This window comes from Pelophylax lessonae (assembly GCF_965119305.1).
Source record: "Pelophylax lessonae genome assembly, chromosome: 5".
NCBI classification, from domain to species: Eukaryota; Metazoa; Chordata; class Amphibia; order Anura; family Ranidae; genus Pelophylax; species Pelophylax lessonae.
Window position 1 is genome coordinate 354816952 of NC_138772.1, and position 13532 is coordinate 354830483.

At 40.5% G+C, this 13532-nt stretch overlaps 1 protein-coding gene across 1 annotated transcript; it reads right to left on the reverse strand.

Moving 5' to 3' along the window:
- Positions 1-2408: 2408 nt before the first annotated feature.
- Positions 2409-12176, reverse strand: HSBP1L1 (heat shock factor binding protein 1 like 1; the record flags this gene model as incomplete). Its single annotated transcript, XM_082258974.1, has 4 exons — positions 11952-12176; positions 8220-8286; positions 4884-4975; positions 2409-2456 (listed from the first exon to the last, which is right to left on the reverse strand). The coding sequence occupies exons 1-4, from the start codon at positions 11994-11996 to the stop codon at positions 2409-2411; spliced, it is 252 nt and encodes an 83-aa protein (XP_082115100.1). The 5' UTR covers positions 11997-12176.
- Between the last annotated feature and the right edge of the window lie 1356 nt (positions 12177-13532).

Here is a 13532-nt window from a genome sequence, read left to right on the forward strand (position 1 = left end):
GGGGTGTATTAATGGGCCTCCCGCTAGTAGCTAGGACGATTGGCCGTATTCAGCTTGCCCGCCAGTGGCCAGGCTTTATGCTTCTCCAATGCATGGGATTGCACACCCGTGTCCTACCCCGCTAGTAGCTAGGGCGTACTGGACTCTTCAGGAATTCAGCCTGGAATCAATCGTGTAAATCACCAGGAAATAGACCGAAAATCTTCATGAGGTAAGACTTGATATCCATCCAACAGGAGGAGGACAAAAAAGGAACATGGTCTCTAGGGCAGAGTGAAATTTATGGGAGTGGGGTCCTATGAGGTAGGAGGAGGCGGGACTAACCCACACGTAGGCTGCCATGGAGTCTGTCAGGAAAACTGAAATATATCCCAGGTGATATCATTTGCTGCTCAGTGATTGCAGTATTCTAGTCTGCATCTCCCCAAGGTAATACTTAAAATATGGCCTGTTAGTGGGCCCTGAGGACCGGAGTTGAGGACCACTGTTCTAGAGCACACATATACTAAAAGGCATATCAGTGGTCAACGCTGATGTTTTTTTTTCACTTTGGACATTATGTATGGGGCTTTCATTTTTTCCCTCTGTTTGTTCATAGGTGATGTTGCTGTTATACCTTAACAATGAAAAAAATATTATGCATATTAAAAAAAAATCATCAGTGAGTTTTCTTCATAACCACAAAAGAGGGAACAACTTGTTAATTTATGCTGCAATATCGCCACCTAGCTGTTAACTGCCATTTAGGCATTCATGGCTATTTTCCTTGAGAATCTGTTTGTGTACATGCAGTAAATATACAGTATAATAGAAAAGTGTACTTTTTGCAAAATAAGAGAGACCCATAGACTTAGTAAAAAAAGAAAAAAGAGTCTGCAAGGTTTATTTTTTAACAAGCAATGGAACTGTAACAATCTTGTACAAAGGGTAAAGAAATTCTTTTAAAAATTAGATAATTTAACATAGCACATACAAATAAACCAAATACATTTAGTACCTTCTACTGCAACCCATTTAGGATATACAGCCTATGGCTCTAATTCTTATCTCAGCATTCTTCAAATAGAACAGGCTCCATGGTCATCAAAATCTGTAGAGACTGCAGGGGCTTCATCTGCATAATTGCAGTCCAGCGTTTTCACTGATTACACCACCACGGTCTTATTCCACTGCATTTTACACAGGATGGAACTTAAGATGGAGGTTGCACAAAATAATGTACTAAGAGACTGTAGATATATCTTGTCAACACAAGGGATTGTCTAATAACATAGCAACTCAGATGCTTTCTTTAGTTTTTAGAAGCTAAAGGGTGCAAGTGCTGCAGTATGAATGCATTTTTATATTGTTGTAAGCAACACTGATTCTAATTTTAGCCTTTAAAGGATCAGTATTGTAAAGAAAATATAGTATTCTCAAAATTATGTGAAGTTAATACAAATGATCATATTTTTTTTTTTATTTCAATTTATTTTATGATTTTCATTAGATTTACATAGACCGGGTGCTTAGAACTGTCACTTATTAGAGTTTTCATACTGTTACATTACTGTTTGTCCTCCTGTCAATATAATTTTTGCTGGACAGACAGCCTGCATGTAACCATGAGCAAATAAGGAATTCATATACTAATTACTAATTTTACAGTGGTGGTCCCTAGGCTGAATTTGCACTGTTGCTGTGCACCATGCTGTGCTTTAATGTTTGTTCTGGCAGCTCATTTATTGGAATAGGGTGCCGAATGCAGTCAAAAAGGTGCATGCACTATTTGTGATAACATAGTACACCACAAGGCACAGTAGTGCATTGCAAGGTTCTCTGAGGTGGCATGAACAATAAATGACACAGCAGCGCACCAATGCGTACAACATGCATTTTTGTGCATTACCACAGTGCAGCAGCATGAATCCAGATTTTTTTTTTTTAGATTGCAATAGCAGTTCACTTGTAGGTTTGTGTTTTGTTTAAAATAAAGAAACCTGACACTTCCAAATGTAGGTATATATATATATATTTTTTAAAGTAGAAAACATCATTACACCAAGGCTTCATTTCAGATTCTTGCAAATGTCCACAGTTAGTGCTAAAAAAAAAAAAAAAAAAAAAAAAGAAGAAAAGAAGGAGTTGGTTGTTAAATCGTAAAGTGAAAACACAGGAAAAAGGGATTTGATTAACCATGTTAAAAAAAAAAAAAAAAAACTGTATTTTGGCCTACTTTATGGTAACTTTTGAGATGTTAAAAAGCTCTAAATTTATTATCATATTATCAAAAAAACACAACACTGATTGCTTGTCATATTTCAACAATATGGAACACTTACAGATTGCACAGAACACCTGTACAGGCAAACTAGGCCCCCGCACAGGCATGTGCTTAAGTACGGCCGTGTGAACAAGGTGTGTTACCATTATTGGCTGATTTGGTAAGCAGGATTTCTTTTTGAAACACACTGCACCTAAAACACACATAAAACAAAAAGTTGTGACCAGGGCCTTACCAGTCCCAATGCCTGCAGAGGCAATGGCTAGAGTTGCAGGGGTGTCAGGTATCTGCATCCCTCACTGTATGCTGTGATTCCACCTGGTGCCCACTCTAACATTACTAATTTAGCGGCAATATGTATTATTAGTCTTTTGAGATATATATATATATATATATATATATATATATATATATATATATATACAGTGGGTACGGAAAGTGTTCAGACCCCCTTAAATTTTTCACTCTTTGTTATATTGCAGCCATTTGCTAAAATCATTTAGGCTCATTCTTCTTCCTCATGAATGTACACATAGCACCCCATACTGACAGAAAAACACAGAATTGTTGACATTGTTGCAGATTTATTAAAAAAGAAAAACTGAAATATCACATGGTCCTAAGTATTCAGACCCTTTGCTGTGACACTCATATATTTAACTCAGGTGCTTTCCATTTCTTCTGATCATCCTTGAGATGGTTCTACACCTTCATTTGAGTCCAGCTGTGTTTGATTATACTGATTGGACTTGATTAGGAAAGCCACACACCTGTCTATAGAAGACCTTCCAGATCACAATGCATGTCAGAGCAAATGAGAATCATGAGGTCAAAGGAACTGCCTGAAGAGCTCAGAGACAGAATTGTGGCAAGGCACAGATCTGGCCAAGGTTACAAAAAGATTTCTGCTCCACTTAAGGTTCCTAAGAGCACAGTGGCCTCCATAATCCTCAAATGGAAGACGTTTGGGACGACCAGAACCCTTCCTAGAGCTGGCCGTCTGGCCAAACTGAGCTATCGGGGGAGAAGAGCCTTGGTGAGAGAGGTAAAGAAGAACCCAAAGATCACTGTGGCTGAGCTCCAGAGATGCAGTCAGGAGATGGGAGAAAGTTGTAGAAAGTCAACCATCACTGCAGCCCTCCACCAGTCGGGGCTGTATGGCAGAGTGGCCCGACGGAAGCCTCTCCTCAGTGTAAGACACATGGAAGCCCGCATGGAGTTTGCTAAAAAACACCTGAAGGACTCCAAGATGGTGAGAAATAAGATTCTCTGGTCTGATGAGACCAAAATAGAACTTTTTGGCCTTAATTCTAAGCGGTATGTGTGGAGAAAACCAGGCACTGCTCATCACCTGTCCAATACAGTCCCAACAGTGAAGCATGGTGGTGGCAGCATCATGCTGTGGGGGTGTTTTTCAGCTGCAGGGACAGGACAACTGGTTGCAATCGAGGGAAAGATGAATGTGGCCAAGTACAGGGATATCCTGGACAAAAACCTTCTCCAGAGTGCTCTGGACCTCAGACTGGGCCGCAGGTTTACCTTCCAACAAGACAATGACCCTAAGCACACAGCTAAAATAACGAAGGAGTGGTTTCACAACAACTCCGTGACTGTTCTTGAATGGCCCAGCCAGAGCCCTGACTTAAACCCAATTGAGCATCTCTGGAGAGACCTAAAAATGGCTGTCCACCAACGTTTACCATCCAACCTGACAGAACTGGAGAGGATCTGCAAGGAGGAATGGCAGAGGATCCCCAAATTCAGGTGTGAAAGACTTGTTGCATCTTTCCCAAAAAGACTCCTGGCTGTATTAGATCAAAAAGGGGCTTCTACTAAATACTGAGCAAAGGGTCTGAATACTTAGGACCATGTGATATTTCAGTTTTTCTTTTTTAATAAATCTGTCAATGTCAACAATTCTGTGTTTTTCTGTCAGTATGGGGTGCTATGTGTACATTCATGAGGAAGAAGAATGAACCTAAATGATTTTAGCAAATGGCTGCAATATAACAAAGAGTGAAAAATTTAAGGGGGTCTGAATACTTTCCGTACCTACTGTATATATATACACACACACACACACACACACACACACACACACAAACATACACACACACACACACACACTATCTCACAGCGGATGACACCGCTGACATCCGATTTTCCTTCCTTTCCGTTTTTTGAACGGAGGAAAAATAGGGTTCTGTTCCGTTCCAAAAAACGGAACAGAACTGAAAGGAGGAAAATCGGATGTCAGCGGATGGTATTCCGCTGACATCCGCAATGCCATAGACTTACATTATGTCCGCAAATCATCCGCAAAAAAATAGGATGATTTGCGGACACACGGAGCAGCCGTGTGAAAGAGCCCTTAAGATCTACGTTTGAAGAATGTTTGAATCCACTTACTATTGACTGACTCACTACATATGCTATGCCAGCAGGCAGTCAGTCAACAGTATGTGGATTCAGACAGCAACAGCTCTACAATTTATAGTAGAACACATAGGAGTCATGTGACAGAAATCATATGACTATCGTATTACACATTTTAGCTGTTTCTAAATTTATTTTGCTACAGTTTACAATAATATAGTTTGAACAAAAAGTGCAACCTTACCACAACATCATCACTGTTTTCTATGCCTGCTTGCGTCATCAGGTCACCAATATCTTTTTGGAGCTCATCAATGTTGGAACCTATTTCTTCCAGTAAGACATTAAGGAAAATTACATGTTTGGCAGGGTGACAGAAGTAAACTGGGATGAATAGAGGATACAAACAATGCACATATAACTGAAGCAGAATTCCATAAAGTAATGAATAACATCTTTATATGTTACCGCTGTACTTGCTTGGGTTTCCTCCAGACACTCTGATCTTCTGCCACACTCCAAAATCTTGCAAGGGCAGTCACTGGAGTGATTGTACAATAAGTACATCACTGCCTAAGTTGTTGGTGTTATATAAATAAAGTGGCAATAAAATGTATGTGAACAACTATAGCCTGGTATTACTTGAGGTTCACTTTTTTGTGACATTATTATATTTAATTTTATATTATACAGGATTTAGATAGCACCACCAGTTTGCGTAGAGCCTTACAAAATAAAGGAAGACAGTACAGTTACCATACAATTGAGTACAAGAAGGTTAGGAGTACACTCTTTATGAGATCCTACAGTCTAAAATAAATGATTATTATTACAGGTACAGCGGCAAGAAAAAGTATATGAATCCCCTGGATTAACTAGTTTTCTGCAGTAATTTGCTGTAAAATGTGATCTGATCCTCAACCAAGTCACAATAATAAACAAACACAATGTGCTTAAGCTAAAAACACAAACAATCCTAATTTCTTGTGTCTTTATTATACACACCCATTAAGTGCTGGAGGGAAAAGAAAATTAACCCATAGACTTATGACTTCAACAAAAGCTAATTAGTCAGTAGTTTGCATACCTGGAGTGTGTGGTTTAGAGCTACTTTGAATGATATGAAACTCAAACATTTAAAGATTGCTGTTCATAAGAAGCATCAGCTGATGTGAATCATGCCTCATAAAAAGGAGCTCTCTGAAGGCATACAATCAAGAGTAGTTAATCTGCATAAGGCCGGAAAGGGATACAAAGCAATCTCAGTGTTCAGTATCAGTTTATAGTTAGACAAATTCTCTATAAATTAAGTTTAGAACTGTGGCTACTCTTCCTAGAAATGGGTGCCCAGCCAAGATGACTCTTAAAGCACAACGCAGAATCCTCAATTAGGTAAAGAAGAACCCATGAGTAACAGCTAAAGACATCACTGGAACTGGTAAACATCCCTGGTTAGGAGTCTACCATATGCAAGTCTTTGAACAGAGACGACTTTGATGGCGTAGGTCCTCGGGCCTGCCCTGTAAGTCTTGGGAGGGGGTGGATATGCCCTTTTGGCTTAGTTCGCCCTCTCCCATGGGGTCTCCCTTCGGGGGAGCCCTACCTAGTACTCGGGGTGGGCTGTTTCGGCAGTCCCCCTGAAGAATGGGGTCTGCCCGGTTTCGGCTGGGTGGACCTAAGTGAGTACCTCAGTCCCTGTCAGGAGCTTCGCGCCCCGGGGGATCAGGGTCAGGGCCCTTCCTCTTCGGAGGAGGGCCATGTGTGTACGCCTTGTGCACTTTTTGTGTGTCCACGTTTGCGTGTGTGCACTTTTTTATGCACCGGGTGTTAAGTCTTTTGAGTGTGTTTCACACACCACAGGCTTTAAAAAAAAAAAAAAAACAGACAGGATGTCCATGGCAGAGCACCACGAAGGAAGCCACTGCTCTTTGCTTTCCACAAAAAAAATGCAGAATACTCAATGAGGTAAAGAAGAACCCATGAATAACAGTTAAAGCTTGAAGACATCACTGGAATTGGCAAACATCCCTGGTTAGGAGTCTACCATATGCAAGTCTTTGAACAGACAGGATGTCCATGGCAGAGCACCACGAAGGAAGCCACTGCTCTTCACTTTCCACAAAAAACATTGCTGAGCACCTGATGTCTGCCAAAAAGCACCTTGGCAAACAGCAACACTACTGGGAAAATGTTTTGTGGACTGATGAAACAAAAGTTGAATTGTTTGGGAATAATACTCAGCATGGTATGGTGCAAAAAGGGCATAGCTTAACAACATCAAAACATCATTGCAATGGTGAAATATGGTTGAACATAATGATTTGGGTTTGCTTTGCTGCCTTAGTGTCTGCACCACCTACCATTAGCGAGGATATAATAAGTTCTCAAGTTTACCAAAATATCCTACAGGATAATGTTATTGTAGCCAAAAGGTTCGACCAGCTTTTAACACCAAAGGGTTCACTTATTTTTCCCTCCAGCACTGTTAATGTTTAATGGGTGTTTTCAGAAAAGACACGAGAAATTAGAATTGTTTGGGTGTGATCAGCTTAAGTGCATTGTGTTTGTCTATTGTTGTGACTTAGATGAGAATTAAATCACATTTTTTGACAAATTACTGCATAAAACCAGTTAATTCCAGGGGATTCATATACTTTTTCTTGCTGCTGTATCTGTAATAATAATAATAATAAGTTATTTCAGACTGCAGGTTCGCATTAACATTCACTCTTAACCTTTTTGTACTGTATTGTATGGTAACTGTACTGTCTTCCTTTATTTTGTAAGGCTCTACACAAACTGTTGACGCTTTCTAAATCCTGTATGCTAATTTTTTGAGATAGGAATTTTGGGTTTTCATGAGATGTATGCCAAAATCATCAATAATAAAACAATAAAAGGCTTGCACTACTTCAGTTGTGTGTAATTAATCTAAAATATATGAAAGTCTAATGTTTATCAGTACATTACAGAACTTTATCACAATATGCTAATTTTTTGAGAGGGACCTGTACTATTATCTTGAGCCTATGGTTCATGTAATGTACTAATAAAAAAATGTGGGGGTCTTATAATGGTACCCAAGGTATTCATAGCCATGAAACGACCATCACTTGCATTGGCCAATTATAATTATAGTGTGTTTGGAATGTGGTTATGTATGCAGCCACTCCCCGGCCAAACAATCTCTGGGATGAAATCAATAATATGAAATTGATTTTCCTTGATTGTCTGTAAAGCAAAAAAGAAGAAAAAAAAAAAAAAGAAAATGGAATGCATAAAAGGGGATGCATATTTATGTTTGGATCATTAACAGAATGACCATGAGTCACCATTTCATACATTATAGGTAGTCTTAGATGAATAAAATATCTGGTCTACAGTATGTCTTTTCCATTCAATTTCATATGGTTTTAGGAGTTAAAAAGAGACCCTTGATAAAACCAAACTGCTAAAACAAAACATTTTTTTTTTCCTAATACAACGTCACATTAGAGACACTATGTATAATAAAATGTCATCTATTAGATATATATATACGTTTCACTAATTCACAATCTTCTGAATGTAAAAAGGATATTCCTCTGTGTTAACTGATCTGACATTGTCTGGAATTTCTCCTGGAGGTTTCTCAAAAGACTTTCAGCCTGCAAAGGAAAGAAACATCATTTGAATATTAAATTCAAAGCTTTCTATAGCTGCAATAGACTTTTAAAACTTCTATAAAATATATTAGGTATATTTTTCTCTGCTCAAAAAAGTCATGCCCACCTCTGTCCCCATATTTTATTTTATCACTACACAAGTGTTTAGGTTTGACCTCAAATATTAGGGTTTTGATAAATCTAAAGGAAATTGAATAAGAACATTGTATAATTGTATGCTTTACCTGTATAGGCAGTTTTTTAGTAAAGTTAAACTAACCCTTTACAGATTTCATTTCTGTCTCCTGAAATGCAGAGTAGTAAAAACTAAAAGGCACACTGGGTGCCTTGGAGTTACTTTGATTCTACTAGGCTAATCCAGCCCCACTGTTCCACACTCCATTAGCCCTTGGCCAGATCGCAATCCCCCCTACAAAAAAAAAAAAAAAATGGAGAACAACATAACTTCAATCTCTTCCCTGCATCTTCGATAACTAGACAGGATGAATGATTACAGTGACAGTTTCCTTTTATGTTAGGGCTAATTCACATCACAAAGCACAGAAAAAAAAGGACAGAAAATCTCTAACGTGGATTTTACTGTGCATTAAAGTGTTGGTTAACCCGCTTATACAACTTTATATAATCCTCTGTGCACCCGGATGACAGGTGCTCCTGTCTCTGTGTTTTATTAAAAAAAGAAAATGCCTTCTTTACCGTATTTCAGAGCAGCTCCTGGCGATCCCGTGACTGGCCGACGCTCTCCTCTCCCCGTCTGACAGATTCAGGGGGCGGGGCCAAGATTCCCCCGCTGATGTCAGGCGGGCAAGAGGAGGAGAGGAGAGAGAGAGAGAGCCAGGCGGTCACGTGATCACCGGGAGCCGCTCTGAAATATGGTAAAGAAGGTTTTTTTTTTTGTTTTTTTTTTTTTATATATAAAACACAGACAGGAGAACTTGTCATTAAGGAACAGAGAGGATTATATAGGACAATAAAAGTTTTAAAAGCAGCAGGAAGGGAGGGGGCGGGCTCTGACACAGGAGCAGACAGGCAGGGAGGGAGGGGGGAGAGGAGCACAGAGGGCTGCGGATGATGGAGGCAGGTAAACCGCCCACGGTCTCAGGGCTCAGTAGCCACAATACACCGTGGTCAGTTTACAGAGGAGAGGGTAGAAACTGGCAGGATCAGCCAGGTTTTTTAGGTAATACGGTGGGTCAAATTAAACAGCACAAGCACTGTGCTGTATACCATGCTTAAAGGGAACAGGAGCTTTTTTTTTTTTTTTTTTTTTTTTTGGGGGGGGGGGGGGGGGGGAGAGATAAACACTTTAACCCTTTCGCTGCCAGAGCTGGTTTTGTGGGGTTTTTTGCACACATTTAAAAAATCTTCTTCGGCCTAAAGATTACACAAAACCCCCAAACAATATATATTTTCTTTAAGATTACTTTAACCTCCCTGGCAGTCTGATTATGTCCAGATTTCTGTGCTAAAAGCATTGTTTTACATTTTAAAACTAGCCTTCCCCTGCGATCCCCCACCGTGTGCTCGGCCGATGCCTGCACCTGTCTTCCGGTTCCCTTCGATGCGAGCGTTGCGATGCAGGGGGGTGGAACCGGTGGCAATTTCAAAAATGTAAATACACAAATGACATGATACAAAGTTGTGATCCTAACGGATCACACTGTATCATGCCATTTCACCACAGGGTTTCACCTTTGTGCCTGGAAAATTGAGACCATGGCATCCAAAAAGCGTTCTTTTTGCGCAAAAGTGCTTTTAAACGAACTGGAAAACAGCGACAGCGAAACAGAGTTACTTGAAGAACTGAGCGATAACGATTCATGGGAAAATTCATCATCAGGTACGGAAAGTGACGACAGCGACGATTCTGATGTCTCTTTTTGGCACATAGCTCTGTTGGACATTCTGAAGAATCATTTGATATACTTCCCAAATTCCACAAGCTATGTACCAGAAAGAGACATCAGAATCGTCACTGTCGTCCAAGTAACTCAGTTTCGTTGTTTTCCAGTTCGTCTAAAAGCGCTTTTGCGTAAAAAAAAAACGCTTTTTGGACACCATGGTCGTTCAAAATTTTCCAGGCACAAAGAACTGGAAAAGAACAGGCAGGGCACTGGAAAAGTCACCAGGTGCAATCCTGTGGAGAAATGGCATGATACAGTGTGATCCGTTGGGATCACAGCTTTGTATCATGTCATTTGTGTATTTACACTTTTGAATTTTCAGCCGGTTCCACCCCCTGCGTCGCAACGCTTGCAGGGAGGGAACCCAGAAGGCAAGTGCCGGCAATCGGCCGTACACAGAATCTGGTCATTAGTACACAGCTTTCCAGAGCCGGTGGTCACGACATTACATCTGATATTATCCGATTGGACAAGCACAAATTTTTTTCTCATACGATACTAGATCGTATGATTTTTGTTTAATCAGTACAATTGTTGTTCGAAAATAACACAGAAATACACTACAACATATTACATCACTTCTGATTTTTTATTCTGTCGTACAAGAATTTTTGTCACTTTAGTAAACTCTTAAGTTTCGATATGAGACTAAAAACCAAGAAAAAAATTAAAAACGGACGATCTGTCGTACGATTTTCGGACCGTGTGTACGGACCATAAGCTAGCTCCAGTGTATGCGAGATAGGGACCTTAGATTGTATGCTCCTTAAGGAAAGGACTAATGAAAATTTCGGTGCTATATACTGTAAATACATGCAATAAATAAATATTTTAAAAAAATTTGATTCCTCAGCTATTGGTCCCTTCCTCTAATAGTCAGCAGTTATGTAAGCTACTCATTTTATTTTGTTTCATGTTCTTTTTGGACACACAACTTGCCTCCACTAATAATGTATACTAACTTAGTAATAAATTTAAGGATTTACATCAGCACACAGTGTGGGGAAGGCACAATATATGCACGATTCCTGCACCGCGCTCAAAACGCACTGTTTTTGCGATCTGCTGCGGGTGCCAATACATTAACGGCACCCCAAACGCAAATCGCAAATACAGTGTGTTTGCAGGCACCAGATTGCAAAGTATCACAAATTATTGGGCTGTAAAATTGCACTGCATGCGAACGCAATTCAGGTGGGAACCGGCCCTTAGCCCCGGTTCACACTATAGCAATGACAAACTGCTCTGAAAATCTCATGCGATGTCTGTGCAATGCAAATTCAGCCATACAGATTGTATGGAACACGCACAGGACCCTGTTTTGGGTCCGCAGCAGAATCGATTCATGTCCAAACTGTCAGTTCGCACTGCGATATGCAAATTGATCTGGGGTGTCATTAACTTTGTATTGACACCCCCAGCGATTTGCATATGGCAGTGTGAACTGCCTGTGATTTGAATGCGATGCGGGAACCCGCAGTGGATTCGCAGGGTTCCTGCATCTCATATGTGTGAACCAAGCCTTACACTGTATGACTATGTATCAGTGGAACCTACAATAAAAAGATGTAAAAACAGTACATGTGACATGACTCTACAATTGTTATCAGAACCACTATGAACTACTAAACTAATCAGGTTACCATAAAACAAGATAACTTAGTTACCTATTTTGCACAAACACAGGAAAACCTTCTAAAATAATGACCCCCATGACTTCCTACCTAAGACGATGATACTTACGAAATCAGACAGGTCCTGGGGAGTCTTGGGATCGTTGTCAGCCATGGCTGTTTCCTGGCTCAGGGTAAGCAGTGACACTAACTGCCAAAACAGCAGCACTCTTTCCTTATCTGCAGCACTAGGAAGGGCAGAGTCTGTAAACACAATACACAAAAGAGTCTCCAACTGTCCTGGAAACTTCTCCACCAATCAGATGAAAGAACAGGAGACAACTACAACCTGCCAGAGGCAGCCACACCCCACTTAAAGGCTCACTTCAACTCTATTATAAAGAGATCCACTGTGGAATGTGACATTTCTTAGTGCTACATTGTGTCCATCCTAACTTCTAGCTTCTGTATGGCTGCCTAGGCAACGTGTAAGTTGACAAGAGTATACAGTTCTACTGATACATAAAGAATATCCAGTACCCATCTATGGTTACTATTAGAAATGTAATATTTATCAAACTTTCCTAGATATAAAGGAATTGATTACAGTTATACTGAACACAAAAAAACAAAATGTAATATTGCAGCTTAATAATTCTTAGATGTGGTGGCTGCATTAGCTTTTTTTCTTTTCCTTTATTTTCATCTCTTGATTCAGGTCATATTTGTGTTATTATTCAACTTCCTTCAACAGACCAAGCTATTCATCAAAAGTGACAGTCGAGAGGGAATTATACTAGTGATCGACCGATATCGGTTTTTCGTTGCCGATACTGATATTTTGACCAATGCATATCGGTATCGGCTGATATTGGCCGATATTTTTGTACATTTAAATTTTTTTTTTTTTTGACAGGTACTAAAAGACCCCAAACCCCTCCTCTGCACTTAAAAGCATTCAAAACGCCAAGTTTGGCTGTTTTTAATGCTGTCATTTTTTTGAATCTGGCGCGAGACAGTACCCAGAAGTGATGTCACTCATGACATCACTTCCGGGGTTTTGCATGGAGACCCGATCAGAGCCGAATGTGGCTTTGATCTGGTCTTCGGCGACCGCGTAGGCTGGTTCCCCGGGTCTCCCCGTAAGACGGACGACCCGGGCGAGCTGCGGAAGGCGGCGGGGGGGGGGGCGTCCCTTCCCGCTCCTTGTAATGACAGCCAAGTGGCTTCTCCGCTGCATCGGTTGTCATTACAAGACAGCCAATCGTCAGCTATGGATGCCGGTACCGGGGTGATGCTTCTAGCTGCAGGCATCACTCCGGTACAAGCACTTTCCCGATATATAGGCAATAGGCATCATCGGTAACCTTGGGCCGATTCCGATATATCGGGGAAAGTGCATATCGGCCCTCAATATATCAGCTTTGCCAATAATCAGTCTATCCCTAAATTATGCCTCCTGTCGCCTTCCAGCTGGGCACAATTCAATTAAAAAAGGAAGTAAGCTTCCAACTCTGGCTTTTACCTATAGGTAAGCTTATAAAAAGGCTTACCTATGGGTAGTGTAAATATCTCCTAAATGCGCACCGTTTAGGAGATATTTACTGTACATGGAGCCAGTGATATCACTGGCGCATGTCTTCCTTCAGAGCCAGGTGCCATGAATGGTAGCTCCCGCACGTATGTGCTGGAGTGACATCATCACAGCTTC